Source organism: Danio rerio, chromosome 21 (genome assembly GCF_052040795.2).
Source record: "Danio rerio strain M-AB ecotype USA chromosome 21, GRCz13ab, whole genome shotgun sequence".
NCBI lineage: Eukaryota > Metazoa > Chordata > Actinopteri > Cypriniformes > Danionidae > Danio > Danio rerio.
This window is the reverse complement of record NC_141041.1, coordinates 30000756-30028754: the sequence shown is the minus strand read 5'-3', so window position 1 is coordinate 30028754 and position 27999 is coordinate 30000756. Positions and strand designations below refer to the sequence as shown.

General features: G+C 33.2%; 3 protein-coding genes, 1 long non-coding RNA gene and 3 other non-coding genes across 13 annotated transcripts; 2 read left to right on the top strand and 5 right to left on the bottom strand.

Moving 5' to 3' along the window:
- Positions 1–3: 3 nt before the first annotated feature.
- On the top strand, positions 4–26667 carry tlcd1 (TLC domain containing 1; the record flags this gene model as incomplete). Of its 2 annotated transcripts, NM_001442100.1 has the most annotated exon segments (9): positions 4–500; positions 1693–1775; positions 6850–6932; positions 9343–9800; positions 10129–10152; positions 11163–11173; positions 11846–11870; positions 12937–12947; positions 26639–26667. In NM_001442100.1, coding segments are annotated over 4 exon segments (756 nt in total). In that variant the 5' UTR covers positions 4–294.
- Positions 9426–13128, bottom strand: LOC147838844 (uncharacterized). Its single transcript, XR_015520374.1, has 2 exons — positions 12347–13128; positions 9426–12140 (listed from the first exon to the last, which is right to left on the bottom strand). It is a non-coding gene; the product is annotated as an uncharacterized LOC147838844 (long non-coding RNA).
- rpl23a (ribosomal protein L23a) lies at positions 15758–18502 on the bottom strand. Its single transcript, NM_001001593.2, is given in 5 exon segments — positions 15758–15818; positions 16027–16096; positions 16706–16882; positions 17112–17292; positions 18455–18502. Coding segments are annotated over 5 exon segments (468 nt in total). The 5' UTR covers positions 18480–18502; the 3' UTR covers positions 15758–15803.
- On the bottom strand, positions 15885–15952 carry LOC137488881 (small nucleolar RNA SNORD42). Its single transcript, XR_015520947.1, has one exon. It is a non-coding gene; the product is annotated as a small nucleolar RNA SNORD42 (small nucleolar RNA).
- Positions 16168–16231, bottom strand: LOC137488880 (small nucleolar RNA SNORD42). The gene has a single exon (XR_015520946.1). It is a non-coding gene; the product is annotated as a small nucleolar RNA SNORD42 (small nucleolar RNA).
- LOC137488883 (small nucleolar RNA Z17) lies at positions 16964–17034 on the bottom strand. The gene has a single exon (XR_015520949.1). It is a non-coding gene; the product is annotated as a small nucleolar RNA Z17 (small nucleolar RNA).
- Positions 18629–27949, top strand: rab34b (RAB34, member RAS oncogene family b). Of its 6 annotated transcripts, none has more exons than XM_087301393.1 (12): positions 18629–18825; positions 18964–19061; positions 19254–19369; positions 19608–19690; positions 21336–21401; positions 21562–21663; positions 21740–21804; positions 21877–21928; positions 22010–22091; positions 23527–23617; positions 24175–24282; positions 26084–27949. In XM_087301393.1, exons 3-12 carry the CDS (start codon positions 19313–19315, stop codon positions 26140–26142), a joined length of 765 nt encoding a protein of 254 aa, XP_087157519.1. In that variant the 5' UTR covers positions 18629–18825; positions 18964–19061; positions 19254–19312; the 3' UTR covers positions 26143–27949. The 6 variants fall into 6 exon arrangements, with proteins under 6 accessions (XP_087157519.1, XP_087157520.1, XP_087157522.1 ...); XM_087301394.1 differs by having other exon boundaries at positions 18964–19066; XM_087301396.1 differs by lacking the exon at positions 18964–19061 and having other exon boundaries at positions 19341–19369.
- Positions 27950–27999: the final 50 nt, after the last annotated feature.

The window sequence follows — 27999 nt, the reverse complement described above, 5'->3', positions numbered from 1 at the left end:
CGAAGTGTTTTTCTGGATTGAGGAATGCTGCGAGATGGGCTCATACAGTTCAGCTGCCATTCCTTACACTAAACCTCATGCAGATGAACTGTACTTCCTCAGCCAATCAGTGCTCAGCAAACAGGTCTACAGATACAGATAGACGCCACACCTGTGACAGGCAGCAGCACGTGGAGGAACAGACAATTACCAGGAAAAACTGAACTTTTTTCAGACTCATGTGGAAAGGCAACTGAAATTTTAGATTAAGGACTCGCTGTCTGAGAGAGAGGGAAGGAGAAGACAGAGTGAAGGATGGACACATGGCTGAATGAAGTCCAGAAGTTTCCGGTCCTGTATGTGTTGTGCTGTTCTGTGCTCTTCAGGATCCTGCACTGGTGTCTGCAGATTGTGGCCCGTCCTGATACTGTGACTAAAGACCGTTGGAAGACGTGGAAATGGAGGAATCTGTCAGTGTCTCTTGTTCACTCGCTGCTTACGGGCACCTGGGCCGTCGCCTGGTGAGTTGACTTGTTTACTATTTTATACACTAACTTTTCTAAAAGAAAATGAGCCATAAAACAAACAAACAAACAAATCTATAACAAATGAAATGTTAAAATATTAATATTGTCTATATATACTTTATAATTTAAAAATATACTAAATAACTTAGAAAATATTATAAAAAATAAGTCTAAAAATACTTTTTAAGAAAAAGTTACAAAACAGAACGACCAAAACTTAAACTTTAGTTTAAATGAGATGTAAATATACATAAAATATTTTAACTATAACTATAATATGTTTAACTATATTTAAATTCTTACAGTCTGTCAATGTCACTCATATTAGATTGGATTATTTTGATGTATTATTTTATTTTTGTTTGTGCAGTGTAGTTTAGTTTACAGTAGTACTTTTAGTATCTAAATAACAATGTGACAATGTTTATAAAACTAAACCCATACAAAAATACAAAAATCTTCAAATAAAACATCTAGCTAGCTTTCAGCTTTAGCTTATAGCTCAGTTATAGCTTTATTCTATACTTTAAAAGTCAAATAAAAATAATACAAACTAAATAGACATTTTTAAATATTTAAAAACAAAAAAAGCTTATTCTATTATTTTCTGAAACCATAAATGTAACCGCTTTAGTTTTTCAAACAAGAAAATTTAAGAAGTTTTTTGGGGAACTGCTTAAAAAAATATACTTCAAAATAATTAAAAACAAATTGGTACATTTTATTTAGTATTTTGAACAATTTTAAACAGTTTACTAGACATTATGTTTTAAGAAAAATTTAAATATTTAACATTTAAGGCAAAATGCTGAATAAGTATCGAGAGTTGACATACTTAAAGCATCCAAGAGCTGTTGTTTTGACATTATAAAAACAAGCGTTAATTTAGATTTTGTAATGAGTTTGTACTAACAGCAAAGTCTACAAATAAATGAGCTTAACCTTCAGTCAGATCTTTCAGTTTAGAAACAGGAGAAACCAGTTCGACCAGCACGAATGGAGAGTATGAATGACTGTGAAATTATTACTGACATAAATCAGTTCATCTCTCTCACAAGAGTTAAGAGTTGTCTCACTGTTTTCTGCTCTTTAGTGTCAGATTCTGAGCACATGTCTGTCGTGTCTTGCTCTTTTGATGATCTGTGTGACGTGAATAACAGTTATGAATGTGTTTTTGTCCTGGCAGTGTCATTTACTATCCAGCAATGGTGCATGAAATCCACTCAACATACACACCTTCAGCATACATGCTAGTGGTCGTCTCATCTGGTCAGTAAACACACCTTTATATCATAAACACAGTGTAATAACTCATAGTAAATGAGTAGATGTAAAAATACTTGCCCACCTCACATATGCCCTTTGTTCAAACTATGCTCCCTCCTGATAGCAGTCTGAGCTCTTCTGGGTCTTGAAGTTTTGGAATGTTTACATCTTAAAGGGACAGTTCACCAAAAAAGTTAAAAAATTAAATTTCACCAAAATGTAGCCCATGATTTACTCACTCTCAGTGCTCCTTAGGTATATATGGCTGCGTCCAAAATCGTCTACTACTCAGTAGGTACTGCATTTAAATTTGAATGTACTACTCGACCATTAAAAAAGTATGTTCTATACAGTATGAATGTCAATAATATGATTGGAACTCGGACGTGCTACATCCTCCATTTTGTCATGAGCACCTGACCTAAATGCACCAGTTGCGTTGCTTCACTCCTATTAATCAATTTTATCATTTTATCATAATTTTATTTTCATCATGGTATAGTACAGCATCCATCGGATGTGCACTTCAGAATCTCAAAGGAAGTAGTAGGTTATTCAGGAACTCTCATATACTGCTTTTCGAATTCTGTGAATTTAGTAATACTACTCGACTCGCATGCTGTTTTTAGTGTACTATATAGTATGGAAGTATGTGATTTCAGACACAGTATAAGTCTTTCTTTATTCAGTTAAATTTCTTTATTTTTATTTCAACGGTCCAATAACACATCTATAAATTGCCATTGAGATGAACGTGAAAATGGAAAGTAGACAGATAAACAAAACACTGGTCAAGAAAGAAAAACAGCCAAAAAAGTCTCCACCTGGCTTGTATTGAATTTTCAAAAAATTATATGAAAAAAGACTTTAAATTACACGAAGCAGTTTAAAATGTTTTACATTTGAGTTTTACAATTTGAGATTTGCTTCAGTAAAAATTTATTCACCCACTAGAGGGACTTTTTAAGATTATAGACTTATACTTTATTGAACTTGTTTTGAATTATTGAAGAGAAACACCAGCCCATTTTCATCGTAGCTCTTAAAAAAACCAAGAAAACCCAAATTCACTTGTGAATTTAAAATACTCCCACTGACTCCCATTGACATTGTGAAATATTTGATATTCCGATTTTTAATTATGTGTAAAAAACATGTTTTTAAATAGCTTAATAGAAATCATATTGTTAGATGGGAGATAGGTGCCGCAATGTTAGTCTGCGCTGCAGTGGAGAGATTAGAGCTGCTGAATTTTCAATATGTTAATTCATCAACTTCTCCCAAAATACATAGATAAATATGAAATAAATACGTTGATGATATAACTCAATCAATGAAATTAAGAAACAATACTTCTCCACCATCAACAAATTTTGAAGGCAATCAGTGTTTCATGTATATTGTGGTAATAGAAATACATAAAATGATATGATATGATATGTCTAAGTTATGCAAGCAGTTTTAAGTCAGTTTGACAAAATATAAGTTCAACGTACTAGCAAAACTAACAAAGGTTAATTTGATTCAGCTAAAAAATTTACGGCAACCAGGATTTGTTTTTACAACGTAGGGAAGGGAAACCCTAGTTCATGTCCTGAGTGAGTTACAAAATTTCTGGATCTCCACTGAGTAAAATATATGATGATGAGAGAAAGTGAAAGTCACATGTATGTGTTTGTCTTTGTATAATTGTGTGTGTGTGTGTGCGTGTGTGTTTGTGTGTGTGTGTGTGTGTGTGTTTGTGTGTGTGTGTGTGTGTGTGTGTGTGTGTGTGTGTGTGTGTGTGTGCATGTGTATGTGTTTGTTTGTACTATGTACTAGTGATCCCCAACCTATTTATCAACGCTTGACAGTTTACCGTAGCCTGGTAAAATTGGCCCAAGTCGTGCACCTCCATTGGAAATAACAAACTTGCGCAAATTCTTGAAAAGACGCAATATTTAACATAAATGTATTGTTGGAGCCATTTGTGATATTTATATATATATTTATTTCATTTGTTTATTTGTTGCATGATTGATTAAGATTAATAATATTATAAAGTATTATTCTGTGTCACTGTTCGAGTGGTTTAATGATATAGATAAACTCCACCTACATATCACGTCAGCTTACCTGCTTACGTAAATCTAGAAAGGCCTATTAACTAAAGGTATGAAATTGACATTCAATCCTCCTTTCGGCTCACACCATTGAGGCTCATGGGAGCGACTTATCCGAACCATCAAGAAAGTCCTTTACTCCATTATTAGACAACAAGTGTTGGAAGATGAAAGCCTTCAAACAGTTCTCTGTGAGGTTGAGAACATCTTGAATGATAGACCCCTCACTGTGGTTTCCGATGATGTAAGTGATCCAGAACCCCTCACGCCAAACCATCTGCTCTTGTTGAAGGTAAAACCCCTGCTCCCACCTGGATTGTTTAGGGAGGAGGACTGTTACTCCAAACGAAGATGGAGGCAGGTCCAGTATATCGCTGACATATTTTGGAAGCGTTGGGTCAGAGAGTACCTCCCTCTGATGCAGGAAAGACAAAACTGGAATGTGAGCCAGATGATATAGTGTTAATTATGGATGAAACTTCACCACGTAATTCATGGTTAATGAATAACGGACATGTTCGACAGGTGAAGCTACGAACAAGGAGCAACATTCTGGAGAGACCCATCACCAAGCTATGCCTTCTTTTGGAGGCCTGACATATCCTTGGCTGATCTCAGATCTTCTATCCTCCCTTTTTTACTTTTTTTTTGTACTTTAAAAAGGTTTCCCTTTTTTGCGGTGGAGAATTTTTGTTTTTGCCTTTCGAAGAAGAAAATCATCTAAATACTTTTATTTTTTTTCATAAGATATGGACTCTTAACATGTATAGAAGAACTATATTTAATGCCTCCTCTTATTCTTGTAATTGTCATTATAATAGACAATTAGGGGCCGGGATGTTGGAGCCATTTGTGATATTTATATATATATTTATTTTTTATTTGTTTATTTGTTGCATGATTGATTAAGATCAATAATATTATAAGGTATTATTCTGTGTCACTGTTCGATTTGTTTAATGATATAGATAAACTTCACCTATATGTCACGTCAGCTCACCTGCTTACTTAAGGGCTCACAGGTGATGGGTGATCAGCTGGCAGGAGTAGCGGGGAAAAAGTTTTTTGACCGTGTTTGTTTGTCGCATTTGTAAGAAAAATAAAGTTAATCTTGAGATATAAATGCTTGGACATCACTGCTCCTGTCAAAACGGCTCCGTAATAACTAGAGGATGCTGGAGACCGTTATACGTATATTGGCAACCCGTAACTTCTTATACAAAATGCTGGCTGGGAAAGAGTTAACAGGGAGAAAAACAGAGCAAACGTTTTAATTTAAACATTAAAGTGTTTATCTGATGTAAATCTGATTGTTTTTTTTTGTTATATGAACAGCAAATCAATGGCACTTTGAGAGTCAAATAAATGTACAGAAAAAAACTAAATGAATACCCATGGCTCTCTCTATAATACCATTGCCTGTGTTTCTAACACAGACAAATCATGTCAGATCTCATCAGACCCCATCAGGAGTCAGAATGAAATCAAAATGTACTCTTGTTTTTATATGTATATAAAATTTTGTATTATATAGGAGTTCTTTTTTAAAAGCATTGTATCTGTGCACTTATTGTTTTGCAAAAATTAATTTGCCTTTAGAATCTTTAATCAAATAGCCTTTTCTTCCAATTTCTTCACTTCTGGTCATGGAATACGCAGGGCTATTAGGGCATGTCTCATTTCTGCCATGCTTTTGACCGTTCACCTCTTTTCTTTCATTTTGTAAGCAACGCCTGTCCTTTAACAATCCAATCAGTTCCCAAACAACAAAATCATTCACCAACCAACAATTTTTTTTCTCTAATTTTAGCACTATTTTACTTCCATTTCATAGCATCTTAAACATATTTAGCCTGTATGTGTTAGTTTGCCTAAAATACTAAGCTTATTACATAAAAACGTTATCATTTAGAAGTATAGGCTATATTCTGTCTTTTTTTGACCCCTTGACCTGAACATATATTTTGAATGGGTGTAACAGACTGAAGACTTAGAAGTAAAAGCCCTCTTGTGTGATTTGTTTAGCATTTGTAACTGTGTGTATCCTAAAAATGTAAACTTATACATGTACAGTAAGTTAGATTTGACAGACATCCATCATAGCTTGATTAATAGCTGTTGACGTTGTGATTAATGATAAAAATGTATGAATACTCAGTACATATCAAATAATCTGTATAACAAACAGACAAAGCTATAGTGAATATTAAAGAAAATAAAACGGTTAAAAACTTTTCTTACACGGCAAAATCACTAGTGTTAATTCAACTCTGAGAGAGTTCATTTTAACACCTTACCAGTGTATATATAATCCACACTGGCCAGAGTTCAATTAACATTTTCAAAAGTGACAGCAATTTAACACTGGCTCAAAAGTTAAATTTTTTGTGTTTTATCAGTAATTATTCACATAATAAATGCAATGCATACTGTTCTAGTCAATGATTTCAATAATTACATTAGTCAGATAATACTCTTTACACTGTCAATGTGAATTAAACACTATTAAACAACACTTCACTCTAAAACACAGGATCACCAGGATTTTAACTCAAATTTCAACAATATTTTTATGTCAAAATATCAAGGGAATTTTAATTTCTCAGTTCATGACTCCTCTAAAATAATCTGTAATAGATTTCTTTTGTTTTTGTATCGATTTAACAACAAATATCCATACCTAAATCTACCTTTAACATTTTGTTTAAACTTGTCCTCCAAACATAAAATATTGTCCGTTTTTAAAATCTTAATTGCATAGCTGATTTTTCGGCATCATTGTTTTTATTGTCACGTCCTTCAGAAATCACTCCAATATGCTAATTTTATTCTCACTAAACTTTTAATATAAATCTCTTTTTTTTTTGGTTCATCAAAAAATTATTATAATAAATCCAAAATTGGGTCAAAAATAGTAAATTCTGCTGTTTCTGTGTTTAATCCATTAAATTCAGTTTTGATCTTCTGTTCAACAGGGTACTTCATTGAGGACGCTGCTGACATTGTGTTTAGTGGCCACGCTAAAGCATCTTGGGAGTTTTTACTTCATCATGTATTGGTAAGTCTGCACACAGGTCAAGATATAAAGACTTATAAAAAGTCCATTAGTCAGAGCTGCAAATCTGAACAACTCTTTCCAGGTGGAAAATAATGAGATTTAGATCAAAGTTTCTGGAGTAGTAAAGTGACTGATTTTACAAATGTAAATTAGTTACTCAAACATAATCCTGCAGGGTGTGTGCAGACAACCACTGTTTACACAAAATACCTTTCTGTACTTTGTACTTTTTTTTTTTTTTTAAGCTACATACAGTTGAAGTCAGATTTTTTAGCCTGAATTATTAGCCCAAGTTTATTTTTTCCCCCAATTTCTGTTTAACAAAGATTTTTTTTCCCAACACATTTCTAAACATAATAGTTTTAATAACTAAATTCAAATAACTGATTTATTTTAACTTTGTCATGATGACATTAAATAATATTTTACGAGATATTTTTAAGACACTTTTATACAGCTTAAAGTGATATTTAAAGGCTTAACTAGGTTAATTAGGTTAACTAGGCAGGTTAAGGTAATTAGGCAAGTTATTGTATAATGATGGAATTTAAAAAATTTTAAAACGCTTTTATTCTAGCTAAAATAAAACAAATAAGACTTTCTCCAGAAGAAAAAATGTTATCAGACATACTGTGAAAATTTCCTTGCTCTGTTAAATTTGAACACTTTTTAAATAAAAACATTTTTAATATTGCAGTATATATTATATATCTGTGAATATATTTGGGGTAAACATTACAAAAAGATTTTATAAGTTAATAAATTATCAAACAATTAACCAGACTTTTATTACAGTATTTATTCTTCTTTGTTAATGTTAATATCTTCTTTGTGAAAATAGTTTGTTCTTGATGACTCAGTGTGTGAACTAATGTAAACAAGCACAACTTTTCATTTCTTTACATTTTTTCATGCTTACACTAGGTCTTTAGCTGCCCATAATGTCATTCTCTTCTCTCCCTCTTAAACTATGTTTATGACAATATGCGATGATACGATGAGAATAGAAGACTGTGAATATGATCCAGATGCTGAATGATAGAGGAAGATGAGCTCCGAGACATTTACTGTTTATTTACTGTGGTAATACAACACCTACAGCAATGTAAACAACCAAAAACTGTACGTTTTCTACTCTCTTTTTATAAACATACACACACAAAATATATACACCACCGTTTCCTGTAAAACTAAACTTTATTAGTTTATCAGTTAATTTTAATTAATACAGTATGCTGTAGCATGTGCAGTAAATATTATAAAGCATACAGTGTAATACACTATTAATATGGTTCAAAAACACATAGTAATTACTACACTGTAAAACCCAACAGTCAACTCTATCAAATAAAATGAGTGTAGTTAACTCAAAATTTACTGAAAGTTAATTCTACTAATTTGAAAAGGGTTTTGAATTAGTTAATTAATTGCCTCATTACGTCAGCTTAAATAGATCAAGTTCACAGTACTCATAAAGATTAGTTTTTTTTACTCAAATGGATTGTAGCAATCGGTTTCCCCAAACGGTTTGAGTTGCCTTAATTTATTACAGTACTCAGTTGGTTTGAGTTCTCTTCATTTATTGGGTTTTACTGTGCTCAAATTGCTTAATTTTCTCAAATGGATTAAGTTTACACAACTCATTACAACATTACACATACAACTTTTTAGATTTTATGGTGTATAAATTAAAATTTTTCAAATCAAAATCTTTTCTGAAAATCTTTTTTTTTTTTTGACAATTTTCATTTAGGGAGGTAAAATGTAGAGGGGTCTAGATTCCAAACTCATAAATCTGAGATCTATTAAATAAATCTGAATTTAAGTCTAAATGTTCTATTTAGGTGTCTTAGCTCCAAATACCACACAGAATATTGTATAACATAAAATTATAAAAATTGTATAATTATAACTTTTTGTATAACTAAATTAATGAACATATTCAAAGAAATATGTCAGAAGAAAGGAGTCTATAGAGACTCATTTGTGAATCATAAAACTATTTATCCTGTTAGTTGCTATATTCTCTTCAGAAGGTGAAAACTCTAATGGCGGATGGCTGCTTCTCACTCAGGGCTGTTTATGCTAATGATGTAGAGATGATCACTAATAATGGGTGGGGCTTCCTTTTCTGATCAAATTTGCAAAATGTCAAAATGAAACGGTGATTCAGGTGAGTTTATAAAAAACAATATTAATACATTTTTTTTTCATTGCAGTTTGTGATATTTGTAATGTTGCCAATAAACTGTTTAAACCCCTTATAAAAGCGATTTTTGCATAATAGGTCCCCAATAACAGATGCTTTAATCCAAAGTGATTTACAAGTGAGGACTGAGAAGATTTTATTCAACAAATATGGCAAAAATATCAAAAATTGTCCTGCTTTAAGCCGTGTGTTGTCTTGTAGGTGCTGTGGTGTTTCCTGTACGCAGTGTTCACTCATCAGTATGTGGCGGGAGCAGTGGTGGCTTTATTTGTGGAGGTGAACAGTGTTTTCCTGCACACTCGTTTACTGCTCAATCTGGCGAAGGTGGCACACAGCTCTCTCATCTACACCGTTAATAAAGTGTTGAATGTGGTGACATATGTGACCTTCCGGCTCGGAGCACAGTTTTACCTGACCTGGTACCTCACTTACCATTACTCGTCATTGGATTATGCTCTCTACTTCCTGATCACCATGATGCTCATGAATATCATGATCCTCATTTACTTCTACCGACTCATCAGGAGTGATTTCTTCACCAAGCGGCGAATTCAAAACGGCATTCAGAAGTTAGCGGCGGACTAAGTCTGTCAGTCTAAAAAGACTGCGTTTAGGGTGACTGGTGGTAACTACATTTACATCCAGAGGATAACTATTGTACGAGCAAACCTAAACAGAGTCCGATGTGAATCTCCAAACATTTTAAATGTTTTTTTTCACACTGCAACTCAATAAACAACTTAAAATGTTGGTAGCCAGGATCTAATGCTGTCACATATGGCATTTCATTGACTATTTATATAAAAAAAATAAAAAATTAGCATTGAGTACGGCTAAACTCTTTGGCACGTCATTCAAAGCAGGATAGTTGACCCCCCTTGTCATTTACTCTTTTCTGTCCCCTAAAGCTTTAAATAGATAGTTCACCTAAAGTAATAATAAAAAAACAATTTACTCCCTTTAATATGGAGCTAATAATATGCCAAAACAATCTAAAATGAATTGTGTTAATTTGAATTATTGACAGTTGGAATTTAATAAATCTTAATTTTTATATGCTTTTTTAAAATCATTATGAGTTGGAATTTCTTAATTTGAATATTGAACATCTGAAATTTAAGACAACTGAATTTTTCCAGGCTGATTTTTTTCTGAATTCCTAGCAGATATCCATTTTATAAAAATACAGTTTTAAATATTCAAGATGAAGAAACTCACCGCATCAAATTAAATATTCTAAAATTCAAAACCTGAAATTCAAATACAGCAGAAAGTAGGTCAGGGGTCATGAACAGGGAAGAGTAGACGATCACCGAAAAGTCAAAATAAGAACACTCACCTCTGCTTGATTCATGGTTATGGACGAATTACAGGGTGCGAATTACGAGAGTGGGAGGGGTCTGGAAATAGGTAAAAATACCTTTTTTTTCTCTACAAAAAGCCTAATGTAAAATTAAGCTCATATATATTTTAGCTTAAAGTATAGGGAAGGCTGCTTTCGAGTTTGAGGTCACAAAACAAACATTATGTTGAAAACTCATCAGGTGGCTTTCCCTGTACTCTATTCAACAATATAGACTTTTAACACCTCTTGTGTGGTTACCATTTGGAAACAAAGTGTTAAGCACATAAAGGTGCACATAAAGGTGATCTGCCAAAATGCTAACCGCTTACCATATTATCTTTGGACGACAGGGAGGGACTGTGATTCAATGCCACGCCTCCTGAAATCACGAACGCGTGCACTGCACCTCTTGGGGGTCATTCGCCAGTTAGTGTTTGGCCGGCGGTGTGCAGGAATCAATTACTAAGCCATACATTTATTACTAAGCCACACTTACATGCTATTTCAGAGCAAATATTCAGAGTAGCATGCTAAAAAGTATAGGAAGGCTGTCATTGGAAAAAAATGACCCAATGTGAATATAAAAGCAACTTTGGTGAAATAGCGCTATTTACTGATGTTTTGTTGTTAAACTAAATAAAAATTTACATTATCGATAGTGTAAAAGGTCCCTTATAAAACTGAAAATAATCACATCAATCTTTCACCGGGAGATTTCAGTGGCTGAACAACACGTCTGTGCATATAAGCCATTCATAACACAACACAATCTAACAAGCTTAGCCTGACTAAAATAGTTTTAAAACAGAACATTACCTGTCTAACTGTAATACTTCAGCAACGTGTTGTTCTTCCTCCAACGTACAAAAGTAACTCCAATATTGATTCAGGGTTATCAATAGTTCCAATTCAGCATTTGATTTCATTGCATCTGTGATTGCCTTGTGAACGCACGGCACTCATGCAGGCAGGCAGGCAGGCGCGAATGGCAGATCTGCGTGAACAGATGCAAAGAAGTCCGAATTTACATTTACTGACAGTTTGGGCTACTTATCAAAATAATGGGAGATTTCGGCCCGACAATATTTAATTGGATTAATTTTTTTGTTTTATGCCTTATCCAGAATATAAAAATACATTTGAAAATATTTAGATTATTTACTTTAATCATAATTTATATATTTACTGTTAAAGCATGCTGTATTGTCTTCTTTTAAAGTGTGTTACACACTATTGAGAATATTGAGATATTTACTGAATTAAAATCGCAAATGGAATAAAAATCACAATTTCAGAAAAATCACAATTAGATTTTACCCTCCTTGGACAGCACTATTATAAAAGCATCATTTTTATTACCCAAAATAAAAAGTCAAGAAAAATAATGTGTATGTGCCATAATTATTAGGTATTTAAGCATCTATATATTGAGTCTATATTAGAACTTAATTATTTCAGATTTTTTTTTGAAATCGCACATCTGAAATTTCTTTTTAAACTGATTGTTTAGAGAAAATGCTTATTTTTACCCCTTATATATATTAGCAAAACATTTATTTTGCTTTTACTAATATTATCTTGTTTTTCTACAGAATTTGATAAAAAAAAACTGAACTAAACTAGTTTGTATACATATCATATATAGTATTTGGGCCTTTTATTAATAAATAAACCTGTACAGAACAATGACAAAAAAAGCTGCTGCTTTGAATTGAACTGACTACCATTCATCTATTGATCATACTCAATAAAATGAACAAAAAAAAATTATTAAATACAGTAAAAACACTGTTGAAACACATTGATCTGACACCCAAGCCTATATGGGCGCTTCTGTTATAAAACACTCGCATAATAAACCAATAATTTGGACAATTATGCTGAAATTCTAAAAAGTTCACACAAAAACAGCACGCTGTAGCAGGAAAATGAACATAAGTATCAAGTTGCCACATGGTAACCGTGCAGTAGAGGGTTAAGCTGTCTTGCAGCCCACCTGCAGGATCGCTACGGCCCAAAGGTTGAGAATGCTATATGCTATGCTGTACTATATAATATTGTAACAAATAGCATCTTGTATAATTTGATGAAGTGTGTGTGCATGCAAATATCAGGGTTCATACACATTTTTACTACTAAAATTCCATGATTTTTCCAAAAACTTTCAAGTAAATTTTCACGGCCTAATGTTTCATGCAATGTCTACATCAGTGTGGTAAAAGAAAAGCAATGCATGTTCAAATTTATTACAGCATATCGTAAAACACTCAACAAACTTCAATTTATATCCATGTAAAATTAATTCAGATAATGCTTACACGCACTAATGTGAGAGTAACGTGATTTGCCGGAACGTTGCGTTCATTCGATTTTTGATCTTAAACGAAATTTTAAAAATTAGAAAACTGACATTTTTTTTTTATTATTAAATAACTGATTATGGCTCGATTTTCGTTTTTTGGTTTGGAGTAGGAAAATGGATAAATGACTTTAAAATTCATTATCATTATCAGCGTTTCAGTAGGCGGTTCTGAAATCCCCATGTCCTCTGATTGGTCCATTAAAATAATAGTCCTGTAGTCCTCGTCCTTTGCGGATCAGCACCCAGGCATTTAATTATTATTATTTGATTATATATAATCTGACTATATATATATATATATATATATATATATATATATATATAATCAGATATATATATATATATATATATATATATATATATATATATATATATATATATATATTAGCAGTATTATTAAACATTTATCATTACAATTTATCATTACTGTCATAGTTCGCTGCCAAATTTGCTGCTATGCACCTGAAGCTGAGCAAAAGATTTGCGAGCAGCACTGGGTTTGCACGATTGTTACCAAGCTAGGCCAATATATAATAATAAGCATTATATAGTGTTTTTTTATTGTTTAGTTTTTATTTTTATAGTAGCAGGCCCAGATACATTGAGTACATTGAAACACATTTTCTCTCACAAGCCTTCCTTTCGAAACTTTCGCTGGATTAATGTCGAGTACAGTAAAAAAATATTTGTAAATAACAGTTTTCCGTATTTTGTGATTCATGTTTTTATTTTTTATTATTATTTATGTGTTTATTTTTATTGTCTGGGCTGGTGTTGTATATTATGCTACAAAAACGTTGTAATAAACTGTCAGTAGGCCTACATTTTCTGTCATTTTACAGATTCATTTATCTAGCCTATATTATTTAAACATATTATTTCAAAAGTCCACAGAGCAGAGATTGAGGTCCCATAATGCAATCCACAACCATAAATAAACGGCAAACACAAAATACGGAAACTTAACATATTTTTAGTGTAGCCTTACCAGGAAGTTATGTGTAATACACAGGCTTTGCCCTGTAGCCGGTGTTACATAGCCTTTTATATAAATAAAAATCAATTTAGTTCAGCTGAACATCTTACTACAGATATGAGGCGCAGGCGCTGCGCTTCTCTTCCAAGCAGCAGCTGCAGGAGTGACGAATGATGCAAGTGTCGGATATTTTTTGAAAATGTTGGAAACCTGTAACCATTGTTTTCCATACTTTTTCTCCATGGTACCGTTACAGGATTTCAGTTATCTTTAAAATATTTTTAAGAAAGAGTACATTCATTTTAGGGGCTAAACTATCCCTTTAAAACTCTAGGTTAGGGGCAGTACGGATAGCTGGCATGTAGAGGTCTCATTTTGTGATAGAAAACTGTAAATAGGCACCATTTATTAAATTCTCTAAATTGTAATTGAGAGGTGATACAAATATTGATTTAATTAAATAACCTCATTCCTCTATTGAAGACAACGGTCATGATAAATTGTGTATTGAGAATTAAAGTTGCAGTAGCAGCCATGTTTAACAATGTACAATACCATGTTGTATTGTAATGTACAATGTACCATGTTTAGCATGTACAATAAACAAATACTTAATTTCCACAAAAACATTATTTGCCACGCAAAACATCCCAGTAACACTGATTTAAAATGATTTAATTGTAAATATACAGTTAGATGGTCATTAATGGTTTAATATTTACAAAAGAAATATATATATATATATATATATATATATATATATATATATATATATATATATATATTAGCAGCAAATACATTAGCAAACAGTTCAGCTTATTAAAATTATTAGCTTTTATAATGAAATAGAATCAAATCTCAGCCGTTCCTTCACTGTATAACTTTCACATTCTGATTAAAGAGCAACTAATGGATCTCATTTATTTAGATTTTTTTGTTTGAATAAACAACAGGTGTCAACTTAAAAATAAACGCATATTTTAATACAAGCATTCGACTGCTTTCCTGACTTAATTTAAGAAGAAATTTTTGAAAAAAAAAAAAAAAAAAACACCAAGATCAACATCTTTTAATGTTATTATTTATGAGTTGTGTATATGTCTGTTTATACACGCACCCAAAAGCCAGACTTTCGCTCAGCTTCAAATTCAGAATTCGTTTAGGAAACAGTGTCTATCACTATGGAACGTGTCAGCTGACAGTCATGCACCATTATATGACTGTTTTGAGGATTGCATAGGAGGAGTGACGGCAACTGTAATAAAAAGGAATGGGAATTGCACTGATTTTATATTTCAAAGTGTTTTCGTGCCTAAACAAAGCGAATACACAGAACAGACCCACATTTAAGAGCAAGGGGCGGCCCCTGGAGGTTCGGCGTTATGGGTTGCGTATAGGGGGGCTCGGCTCTTTAATGTTTCTTGCCACCCATCAGAAAAACACTGAAAATACAGGAGAAATAAGGGAGAATACCTTTACAGGATGATAGCGGGATAGAACTGTAAGATAAACAATAATCCCAGGAAAAAGGGTTTACAGGTATAGTGTTGACGTAAGCCAGACTCAGAAAATGTATTTCTCCGACTTGTGGACATCAGCATGTGTCTACTTTAATTATAGTACTATTTCACATTGCACCCATGAAAAACTCCAATCAAGCCAGAAATGAAGTGTGCTGGAAGTCAATAAAAACCTTACATGGTCTAATTCAGTCATAATAGATATTCAGTTATTTGATTTAGTGGCAGTATTACAGGCATTTAATAAGTGCTTTGGTCTGCCTTTGAAATTTAAATTTGCTAATGTCATGCCTTTACATTTGATTAAATCAAACGAAAGAAAACAGCTAAAAAAAAAAAAAAAGTAATGACCAAAAGGCTATTCTTAAACCTAAAAAAAAAATAATAATAATGAAAAAGACACAAAACAAAACTTGTTTTACAAACATTTATTCTTCTGTACATCTGACCAAAAGCAGTTTAGATGATGCCGATCTGTAATAGAGAACAGATGATAATCAGTACTGATCACAGCAAACACTTCACAAAGGCAAGAAAACAGAGCATCAGTGGTTCCTTTGAATGCATCACAATCATTCAGGCAGAAACTTAATTTACATCATATGCAGAGCTTCAAAAATAAACTTCCTCAGCGTCCAACATAGTGACATGAAATTAATTTACTAGTTCATAAATTAGTTACCTTGTTGGCAACATCCAATGCATCATAATCTGGTGCGAGACGAACGTATGCCTTCTTTTCGCCATCGGGCCTGAAGAGAGAAATAAATGCAGCACTCAGAACAGATTCATCACTGCATCACAATCTGAGTGAACCTCTCCTGTGTATCAGTGGTTCCTTTGAGAACATCACATTTCAGAGAAATAATTATTTTACATCATTACACAGCAGGGTTTCTCCTCTAATCATTTTAGCACATCTCAACATCATAAAAGCATCGCCTTAAAACAGTGATTCTTAACATTTGCCTTAAAGAAAAACTTCATAAGTCAGGTTTTTTTTAAAAATGAAGTTAAATGTTTGCCTTAAGTGTAGATATGGTAGAAAGCAACTACTTTAATTGAGTACTTGCACTTTTTAATCTTAATTAATACGTTCTACATAAAAGTTTAAGTTAATGTTCCAGTAATAATTCTGTAATTGACACAACTGCTGGTTTCTCAACCCTTTTCAGTTCTGTATTTTACACCAATCACTTAAACATTTAACAATAAAAAGAGACAAAACGAAATCTTTTACAAGTTTGAATAAGTGAGCAAGCATATAATTATATATAATAACATATTTATTCCATGTGCACACTGGACGGCAAAGTTGAAAACCACTGTTTAAAAATGCCTAGATTAATAAATAGTTATACCTGATCAGTGTGTTGACTTTGGCCACATCGATGTCGTACAGTTTCTTGACGGCATGTTTAATCTGATGCTTGTTTGCCTTTACGTCAACAATAAACACCAGAGTGTTGTTGTCCTCGATCTTCTTCATGGCCGACTCAGTGGTCAAGGGGAACTTGATGATGGCATAATGGTCCAACCTGGCAGAACAAGAGCAACACTTGTTATAAACTCTCTCATGTTCTGGAAAAACCGTTTTGTTTTACTTAAGTTCTCATGAGGATGCATCAGTTTTAAAAAAGCGTAATCACATTATTTTCATGCTTTGATCGCAATTCCCATCATTTGCATCATAAAAAAAGTAATTCTTGTTTCTGTTGGAATTCAAAATTTAACACACTAAAACACAAAGCAGTGTCCGGGTCTTACTTGTTTCTGCGTGGAGCGCTTTTCCTAGGGTACTTGGGCTGCCTCCTCAGACGCAGGGTTTTGGGCCGGTGGAAGGTCGGGGTAGTCCTGATCTTCTTCTTCTTCTGGCTGTGGACTCCCTTCAGCACAGCCTTCTTGGCTTTCAGGGCCTTAGATTTGGCCTCAGTCTTAGCCGGGACAGCTGTCGAAACATTTGAAAAAATAAAACCATGGAATAGTAACTAAAGAGAACGTTTTTGATAGATTTTTATTCATTTATTAAATCAGTTTATTGCTTTATAATTTTATATGCACATGTTCAGGAATACAATATTGGTTTAATGCACGTTTTAGATCTCAAATTCATAATACTGTTTGAAGTTTTGACAAAGATTAGAACTTTAATATTTCTCACGGCTGATGTAAATGCATCAAATGACCTTATTATAAAACTTCGCCTGTTGTACTTCATAAGCAACTTTGTTAGAAACATTTCTTTATTCTAAACCAGGGGTGCTCAATCCTGTTCCTGAAGATCTACCTTCCTGTACAGTTTAGCTCCTACCCTGATCAAACCCACCTGAACCAATTAAGTAGGACCCGAAATCCACTTGATAATTACAGACAGGTGTGTTTGATAAGGGTTGCAAGTTGCAACTGAAATTTGCAGGAAGGTAGTTCTCCAGGAACAGGATTGGCCACCCCTGTCTAAACACTCACAACAAAACGGTCTATAAAATTAATGTAACATTTAAAATCGTGATAACAGCTAAAATAAAAACAATCATTTACAACAGAAATCAGAAAATTTTAACGTTACAACCAAATCAATTGTACGTGAACATGAAGGTGTTTACATTGAGGAATCGGCTATAAAATGCTTCAAGGACACGTTGGAATGTTTTGAGCCTAAAAGTTTTATAGCTTGATCCAGTTGCTTTTTACTTCACTAATATTAAACTGACTAATAATGAAAAAGTAATAAGAACGAGTAAGTTAACCACGTGTGTGTTAACGTTACGAGCTAACTACAAGCTAACAAAGTGTCAATTGCCTGTTTTTCACTCTGGACTCTCAAAATAAAAAATGAGAACCAGTTAATGACAACTGGACAATGCTTTTAACTCGCAGAAAGACTGATGTAATGACACCATATGAGCGCATGTAGTTCAATGATTAGCTTGCTAGCCGCTCTTTTCACTCCAGCTTCGTCGCACTAAATAGCTGTATTTTCCTACTCCAGACGGCGAAAAAATTGCTAGAAACGAACATAACCACATCACTTACATTTGAATAAAAATAAAACTGTATATAATTTGCACAAACTTTATTTTTATAACATAAAATGCATAAATCTGACGCACCTTCCTTCTTCGCCTTCGGGGCCATGTTGGGAAAGGAAGAACGAGAGGGGTTTCCTTCAGTATATTGCAGGGTTTCACGTTGACACACACAGTTATCGCGAGATTGTAGATATGCATTATGGGTATGGTAGTTTAATCACGTAGTGTAAATATTGGGCGCAGCCTCAAGAGACCGAGGCGAGCTTTGAGCAGTCAAACAGTAAAAGCTGTCCGTTAGGTTAACGTTACTTCTATATTACTTTGCCTTTTTTGTTTTAGATATGTAAAACATTTGTTGACAAAACAGAACATAACGTGTCGACTTAATAGTTGCTATTAAGTCTAAAAAGCTAACGTTACTCGTAGAAGGTAAAAAAAAACTCTGTACTGAGGTAAGATGTATTTACTTTTTTCGTTAATATAAATATTAATTATCGTTGTTTAGATTTTTATTATAGCAAGATAATAATTTTTCATTAATGTTAATTTTCTAATTTATAATTTTAGTATTATGAATATTTTTGTTACAGTTATTAATGATGATGGTAATTATGTCGTTATTGATTTAATAACACTTAACTGTTATACTACTAATAATAATAATAATAATAAGAAGAAGAAGAATATAGTAAGGCATGTCTCATTATTGTTAAACATATTAAACATACTCTTTATTAATTATTATTATTATCATTATTATTATTATTATTATTTTTATTATTACTACTACTACTACTACTACTATTATTATTATTATTACATTATATAATTATTATTATTATCACCATCCACATCATGGTTATTATGTATTTCTTCCCAGAAGGACAGAATGGTAGAGTGTTTGTGGTTGTGGCAATGTGCTCTTGTTAAAGCTCTCACATGATGAATTCTTTACCCCCTGTGAAAGGAGACCGGATCATCTGTGAACTCCCTTTGGTAACATTTTCTGTATTACTCAGTTATTCATTCAGTCTCTGTGAACATTCAGCCATGTTTATATATTTTCTTTTTTTTTTAACCTCAGAATTAAACACTTCCTTATAGAGGATTATAACATTGAATAACCCTCTGAGCTTAATAAGCCAGACTCAGCCAGAGCAGATTGTCATGTAACAGGTTTTGTTTTTTTCTTGTTTTAAAACTTAACCTCATTTAAATTGGTCTATTTTTTCAGTATTTTACAAGAGATGCTGCAGTGCACACCAAAGATGGCTTCAATATTACTGTTAGAGAGGCTTGTCAAGGGCAGAAAACAGGGTAAGTTATACTTGACACAGAAACGACAGTTTGTAATTTAGTTTTTAAGTTAATTTAGTTAGAGTTTTGTAAAGTGAAGGGAAAACATTTGCAGTTGGGCAGTGATTTATCGAATATGTCAACATTTTACATGTCCCAGTACCTGTACATTACTACAACACTAAAGGCTACAGTTAACACAATATTACCATTGGTATTCAAAGCAATTTTTTACAATAATGTCTAAATCAATTTTGAAAATCAATTTCTCATAATTGCACATTGTTGAAATACATAAATTTAGACAGTGGCTTTCATGATATGTGTTCTTGTTTGGGCTAATGCAGTGCAAAGTGCTCTTACTAAAAGATTGACTTTAGGAATTAAGAATTGATAATAGATCAAATGAAGGTCTATAAAAGTTGAAGTTTCAAATATATATACTTCAAATATGTACCTTCTGCACATGCAGAAGTTAATACAATGCTGTTTTTTTGTTTTGTTGTAATCCTATACATAGAAATGTTATACAACTATGAGCGATATTTATGCATGTGTGATGTGTAATGCACATTTTAGTTATAATGTTCTTTATATTAGTTGCATGAAGGCTCAGTGGTTAGCACTATCACCTCACCGCAAGAAGGTCCCAGGTTTGATTACCAGCTGGACCAGTAGGCATTTCTGTGTGGAGTTTGCATGTTCTCAGCCCAAAGACATGCAGTATAGATTGTGTGTGTGTGAATGCAAGAGTGTTTGGGTGTTTTCCAATACTGGGCTGCAGCTGGAAGGGCATCCGCTGCGTAATATATACTGGAATCAGTAAAAATAATAGATTACAATATTAAGTTACTTCTCAAAAAAGTAACTAGTTACATTACTTAGTTACTTTTTATGGAAAGTAATGTTACGTTACTTTTGAGTTACTTTTTCATACCTGCCTGAGGCTTGATCTCTTCATAACTTTCAGGGTATTATCCTTTTTTTTAAATAGAAGAGCTCTGCATTTATTGGCACACTGTATAACCAGCACCTTCATTTACCTTTAAAAAAACGAATAAAAAGAATTAGAGCAATGTTACCGTCTGAGAACTTCCTGACTCTACACATGCCGTATATACAGAATAATGAAAGCTGAAAGCAATGTGTATGCTACTTTTGTATTTTTGTCTTATTAGTTCAGTAAAATCACTCTCCATTGATACTATAATCCCATTTTCTTCCTTGTGTTCAAAATAATGAAAATACTTCCACCACAAAAATGTAAGGTTCTGCCATCTTGGTTTCTGTCTGTTCCCACGGGCAGCTTATTGACTGATTTAATGTGATTACACTAATTTTAATTTAGCAATTTATTTTTTGAAAACTAATTAATTAATCTAAAAATTAACTTGAGTTACATTATTTAAAAAAGTAACTCAAATACTATTACTTAATTTTTGTAAAATTAAGTAATTATGCGTTACATTAGTCGTTACTTAGAAAAGTAATATTATTACGTAACTCACGTTACTTGTAATGCGTTACCCCCAAAACTGGCGGGAATAGCTGGTGGTTCATTCTGCTGTGGTGACCCCTGAAATAAAGACTAAGCTGAAGGAAAATGAATAAATGAATGAATAAATGAATGAATGAATGAATGAATGAATGTTCTCTATGTTTTTAGATTAAATGTAGCCAAAGTCATTGTCGTTGGTGATGTTGGGGTCGGGAAGACCTGTTTAATAAACAGGTAAGAGTGTGTAAATATTCTATTCTCAAATGATCTATTCCCTATTCTCTTATTGTTCTAAATGTGTCCAAAATTTAATTTATATTTTACCAGAATTAAAATACTTACAAATTAAGAAAAGAAAGAAAGAAAAATGAATGATTTGTCTTTTTCCCACAAGATTCTGCAAAGACTCATTTGACAGAACGTACAAGGCAACTATTGGAGTGGATTTTGAGATGGAGAGATTTGAAGTTCTCGGGGTACCCTTCAGTTTGCAGCTGTGAGTTTTTTTTAATGTATTTTATTGGTTTATCTGTCATTCACTTGGTTTCAGCCAATCATGTCTTTCAATACAGGTGGGACACAGCAGGTCAGGAAAGATTTCGATGCATTGCCTCCACATACTACAGAGGAGCGCAAGGTGATAAAACAGACTATATCAATCATAATCTTGCTGTCAGTAGAGTTAAAATGTTTTGCTTTTCTGTTCCAGCCATCATCGTTGTGTTTGACCTGAGCAACTATGAGTCTCTGGATCACGCGAGGTACAGTTGAAGCTGTTATTGTGGTTGAAATACATCTAAATAATCATGAATGGTGTTTGTTTTCTGTGTCTGTTTATTCAGAGAATGGCTTGAAGATGCCATGAGGGACAATGACCCGTCCAGTGTCCTGCTCTTCCTCGTGGGAACCAAGAAGGATCTTAGTGTGAGTAACTCTCACATGATCTATCGCTGAAAAAAAGTGTCCTAAAAGTTCTTTTTGGTCTGTGAGTTATTTTATTCCATTTGAATGGTTATAACATTATCAAAAAGGTCAAAAGAAAAGAAAAGTTTACCCCAAAAATGAAAATTTCCTCTCCATTTACTCACACTAAAGTGTTTTTTTTTTATTTCTTTTTTCTGTTGAACATAAAGGCAGATGTTCTGCTGTTGGAAAAAAGCAGTCAATAATCCATAGTAGGAACAAAAATACAATGAAAGTCATTGGTTGTTTTATTCCAACATTTTGGGACAAGTGGAGGATGAGTAGAATTTTCATTTTGGAGTGAACTATTCCTTTTTATTGACTTTTATTTCTTCTTTTTTAAAAATCTGTTTACTTTTTTTTTTTTGTCAAAAAATAACTTAGTTCCTGTTTTGTTTATAATCTGGTTATAATTATTATTTGTTCTTAAATTGAGAATGACATTTTACTAGGCCTATACCGCTTGACAAGTTGTCATGTAGATGCTTATATTTCTATGTGTACTTGATAAAAAGAAAAGGTTGAGCAGCTCATGTGTTCATGCCCAGAACATTTAGATAATATGCATTTTGATTACTACTGTATATCAAAATGTTCATCAAATATTGGAAACATGATTTTAAATTTAATTTAGTCTTTACTCAAATATTAGCAAAAGCATTAAGGACATTAGCTCATCTAAGTAACATGGTAAAATTTTTGTAAAAGTTTCCTAAGATGTCAGTCCGTATCTTGAGCTGAGTAGGTGTACACTAGGGGTGGATATTGGAAAAATCTGAAATTGCTATATTTATTTAATTATTGCAATGTGAATATAAATATTTCAAATTCAAATGTAAGCAAATACAACTGCATAGTCTTCATTGTTTAAAAAAAATAAATGCAATACGTTTTCATTGTTATAATTTCTTCTACACTTATTATTTTAAATGCAAATCTTGAAATCTTATTCATAGATATTAAAAACGAAGCAAACAAGCACTATTTCACTCTATTAAAGTTAAACTTCAAAAATCACTCAACAATATGGGTCTTGGTAAACTATAATTTCGCTGAGGGATGAATAAACTGAAGCTGAACTTGACATTTCAGATACTGCAGTGTAATTATTGCGAATGATCACATTGTGATATCGATGCTGAAATGATATATTGTGTAGCCCTAGTGTAAACATCTAGTTTTTATTAATATGCTCAAAACTTTAAACTAAATTTGATGAAATTCCACATTATACAGCAGATTCTAAATGTGTGCCTTTAAATGCACTCTGGCTTTCACAAGATTAAATACAAAATAAAATGACAAAAAAAGGATATGGATGAATGAAATTATACTTACAATTAAATCTATGTTTTCTTGTGAGATCAAAGAGTCTAGGGATCTTTCTCTCTTGTAGCATCCAGATCTGTTGGCCCAAATGGAGCAGGAGGCCATTCGATTGTCTGAGGAGATCAGAGCAGAGTACTGGGCAGTTTCTGCTTTGTCAGGTACAGGAATGTGTCTGCACAGCAAATGTTTTGTATGCATCAAACTAAACTTACAAAATATATATTTTAAATATATTTTTAGCCTTTATTGGTTCCATGAAGGAATTGTAACATCCATACCTTTACATTCGAAAAAGATGTTTTAGATCATGATAATGTTCTTTACACCAAGAAACAAATGAATGATTTCCTCTATGAATTCACTTAGCATTTTTACCAGAAGTGATCAAGTTATTTACAGTGTATGAAAGATAAAAAATGTCTTTTGCATAAAAAGCTGTCTAATATTTCATTCTTGTCATTATTGCAGCACTCATTGAGGACAATGGCAGCTCTACTTTCAAATCATAGATATAATGAAATATCCTCTTTCAATATATTGTAAACTATAACTTATTCTTATCATTACTGTCATTTATTGCTCCGATGTCGCATGATCCTTCAGAAATTATCATAATATGCTGAATTGATTCTTTTAAGTAACAAGACTTCTTCATAATCATTAAAAATTCTTGAATGATTGCAACTGTTTGTATCATGTTTGGTGTCGTCTACAGGGGCGAGTGTGAGAGATTTCTTCCTGCGGGTTGCTTCGCTTACATTTGAGGCCACTGTTTTATCTGAGCTGGAGAAGAACAATTCTAGACGAGCCGGTGATATCGTCAGTAAGTTCAAGTGACTTCACTAGTTTACCATCACCTGTTCCAAACATTAGACCAGGGGGCTGTTCCATAAACCAAGCTTAGAGAAAAAGCCAGGCTTATTTTGGTAAGTCTGGTTAATTAATGGGGGATTCTGTTCTATAAATCAAATTTACGATAGTTCAAACTCAGTTACTATGACAACTTATGCTGGAAAACTAGCCTGGTCCGGGACAGGTTATCTTTTAGGCTTATCATTATCTTTTTGATTAAGTCAAGCTTAATCAAAGTAATGTTACCATTCGACTGATGTAATTTGATGCCATTTCATTTCACTTAACCTCTTATTATTACTTATTATTTTCCCTCAACTTATTAATTTGGACTGTGATCTTTAGTTTATTTGTTGTTAGATTAGTCCTAAATTTGGCTTTGGTACTGAATAATCTAATGTACAGTTGAAATTAATAAGAATTAATAGAATTAATAGCCCCCCTTGGATTTTTTTTCCCCCCTTTTTTAAATAGTTCCCAACGATGTTTAACAAAGCAAGGAAATTTTCACAGAATGTCTGATAATTTTTTTTCTTCTTTTGTTTTATTTCGGCTAGAATAAAAGCAATTTTTAATTTTTTAATAATTATTTTAAGGTCAATATTATCAGCCCCTTTAAGCTAATTTCTTTTTTGACTGTCTACAGAACAATCCATCATTATACAATGACTTTCCTAATTACCCTAACCTGCCTAGTTAACCTAATTAAGCCTTTAAATGTCACTAAGCTGTATAGAAGTGTCTTGAAATATGAAAATCTAGTAAAATATTATTTACTGTCATTATGGCAAAGATAAAATAAATCAGTTATTAGAAATTAGTTATTAAAACTAATATGTTAGGAAATAAACAGTGTAAAATAAACAGCGGGATAATATTTCAGGGGGGATAATAATTCTGACTTTAACTGTATATGCACAAACATATTATAAAGCATTCTGTAGAACATATTAATTGAAAATATTGATCTGTGAGGGGTGTACTTAGCTATATGTGTAGTATGAATTACAAAATTTAATTAAGAAAATATATTAAGAAAGCATTGACTGATATGAAGAAGTAGGGTAATAATCGGGGAATTTATAAGCATGATTTCAATATAAAGACATTTTCCCAGGGGCCGCGGCAAACACAAGTGTCAAAGGGAAAGAAGCATTCTGCAGAAATCCCTGAAATCTCCAATTTCATGTCAGATTCCCTCTTGCTTTGCTGCAAGCCATAGATTTTGATTATTATGTTTAAAATATTATATATTTAAAGCAATCGCGGCTCACTGTGAACAGATGTGTCTCATTTCAGAGCTCTTTCAGTAAATTTGGCATATTCATAATCAAAACACAATCAATGTATCTATGCTCAACCTTCAGGGTTTTGGGACAGTAACGTGCACAAGCAGTTATCTAGATTATTTAAACTGAACTCAGATTAGTTAGATCAAATGATTTTCAACTTGCTGTTATGGAACCAATTGAAGCGTGGACGTTTAGTTTGACTCATTGAATACCCGCTTTTCTAAACCACTTTTATGAAACAGCCCCCAGTGTGTCAAACTCAGTTCCTGGATGGCCACTAGCCCTGCACGATTTAGTTACAACTCTGCTCCAACACACTGTATACCTGCAGGTCTCAGGTGTGTTTAATAATGGTCAGAACTAAACTGTGCAAAGCTGCGGCCCTTCAGCAACTGAGTTTGACATCTGTGCTTTAGACAAATCTGCCAGTATGGTCATACAGAATTTCCTCATAAACACAAATATTTGGTCTCTCCACAGAAATCTCCAATAATTGTGACAACAATTTTAAGAAGAGGCAATCCAGCTGCTGCCATTGACTGAACATAAAGAATGTAATGTGTGGATTTGATCAAACGGGAATAGATCACGAGACTGTAGAATGTAGACTTTGGGCAACTGGGATGACGTGTCATAATGACAGAGTAAAAGAAAAGTTTAATCCAGAAGATTGGCCAGTGAGAAACTGAGGGAATCTCAGCAGGAATCCATCCGAAAGTCAAGTCTGGATAGTATTTAGACGCGTACTAATGAATGCAATATTATATTTAATGTATTTTCATGACTTGAAAGTGCTGTATCGAGATTTTCATGTGTATACACTTTAACAGTACACAGAGATTGTCACACACTATCAAATAACCAGGATCAAGTGAGTGTTATTTTGGATAAAAATATATTAAACAATTGAGATGAATGAAATCTGTATATGTATAAAAATAATATAGTATTTTAAGTAAATACTGTAGTGTTTTTGAACCACACTATAGTGAACTACTTAGTTATTTTATTGGTGTAATTTTGTAGTAGCTCTGGTAGTACAACTATTGTAAAATAGACAAATTACCCAATATGGTACTAATATACAGTGCTAACTATACTATAATACTATACACACAGTAAAACACAGTTTACTGTAGTAAAACTAGCAAAAGATTAATCGTGATTAATAGCATCCAAGTGTTTTTGACATAAAGTGTGTGTGTTTTGATATACACTCACTGGCCACTTTATTAGGTACACCTGACCATCTGCTCATTATCACAAATTTCTAATCAGCCGAGCCAACTACATGGCTGCAACTCAATGCATTTATGCTTGTAGACATGGTCAAGACGATCTGCTGCAGTTCAAACCGAGCATCATGCCAATCCATCCTGCCTTGTATCAAGGGATCAGGCTGCTGGTGATGATATAATGATGTGGGGGATATTTTCTTGACACACTTTGGGTCCATTAGTACCAATTAAGCATTATGTCAACAACATATCCTACCTGAGTATTGTTGCTGACCATGTCCATCCCTGTATGACCACAGTGTACCCATCCTCAGATGGCTACTTCTAGCAGGATTAAGCGCCAGCACCAGCAGGATAATGTCATAAAGTGTGAATCATCTTAGACTGGTTTCTTGAACATGACAATGAGTTCACTGTACTCAGATGGCCTACACAGTCACTAGATCTCAATCCAATAGAGCACCATTGAGACATGGTGGAAGCGGAGATTTGCATCATAGATGTGCAGCCGACAAATCTGCAGCAACTGTGTGATGCTATCATGTCAATATGGACCAAAATCTCTGAGGAATATTCCCAGTACCTTGTTCGATTAAGGTAGTTCTGAAGGCAAAAGAGAGTCCAACAGGGTACTAGCAAGGTGTACCTTATAAAGTGGCCGGTGAGTGCACAACACAATACCTTTTACTATAGTATGGTACAAAAACACTATCAATACTTTACTGTAAATACTTAAATTCTACACAAATCCAAAACAACTCTCTTTTAATGATGTTTATTTCACATTTGATTTTTATTCTAGCAAACAGCCGTGTTTCTTTAAGAGGTCACAGTAACTTGCCTTCTAGCGGTTCTGGGTGGATCTTTTGTAAATGCAGCCTTTGTTTTTCATTGCATCATGAGTTTTTCTGGCTAATATGATACATATGCCAGCACTCATGACCACGATCTCCGCTGCGACACCATATTTCTGCTGGGAGAAAAATGGAGGGATTGTTAGACATACGTGGAGTACTACTGGAGCAAGCAACTCAACATCCTGTTATATTCTGAGCTGAATTGTCCTCTCAAAACATTGATTCATGCAAACAATAAAAGGTTAAAACAATTGAAGCTTCTAGAAGTTGCTTAAGGTATTTTGTCACTAGCAATAAGTTG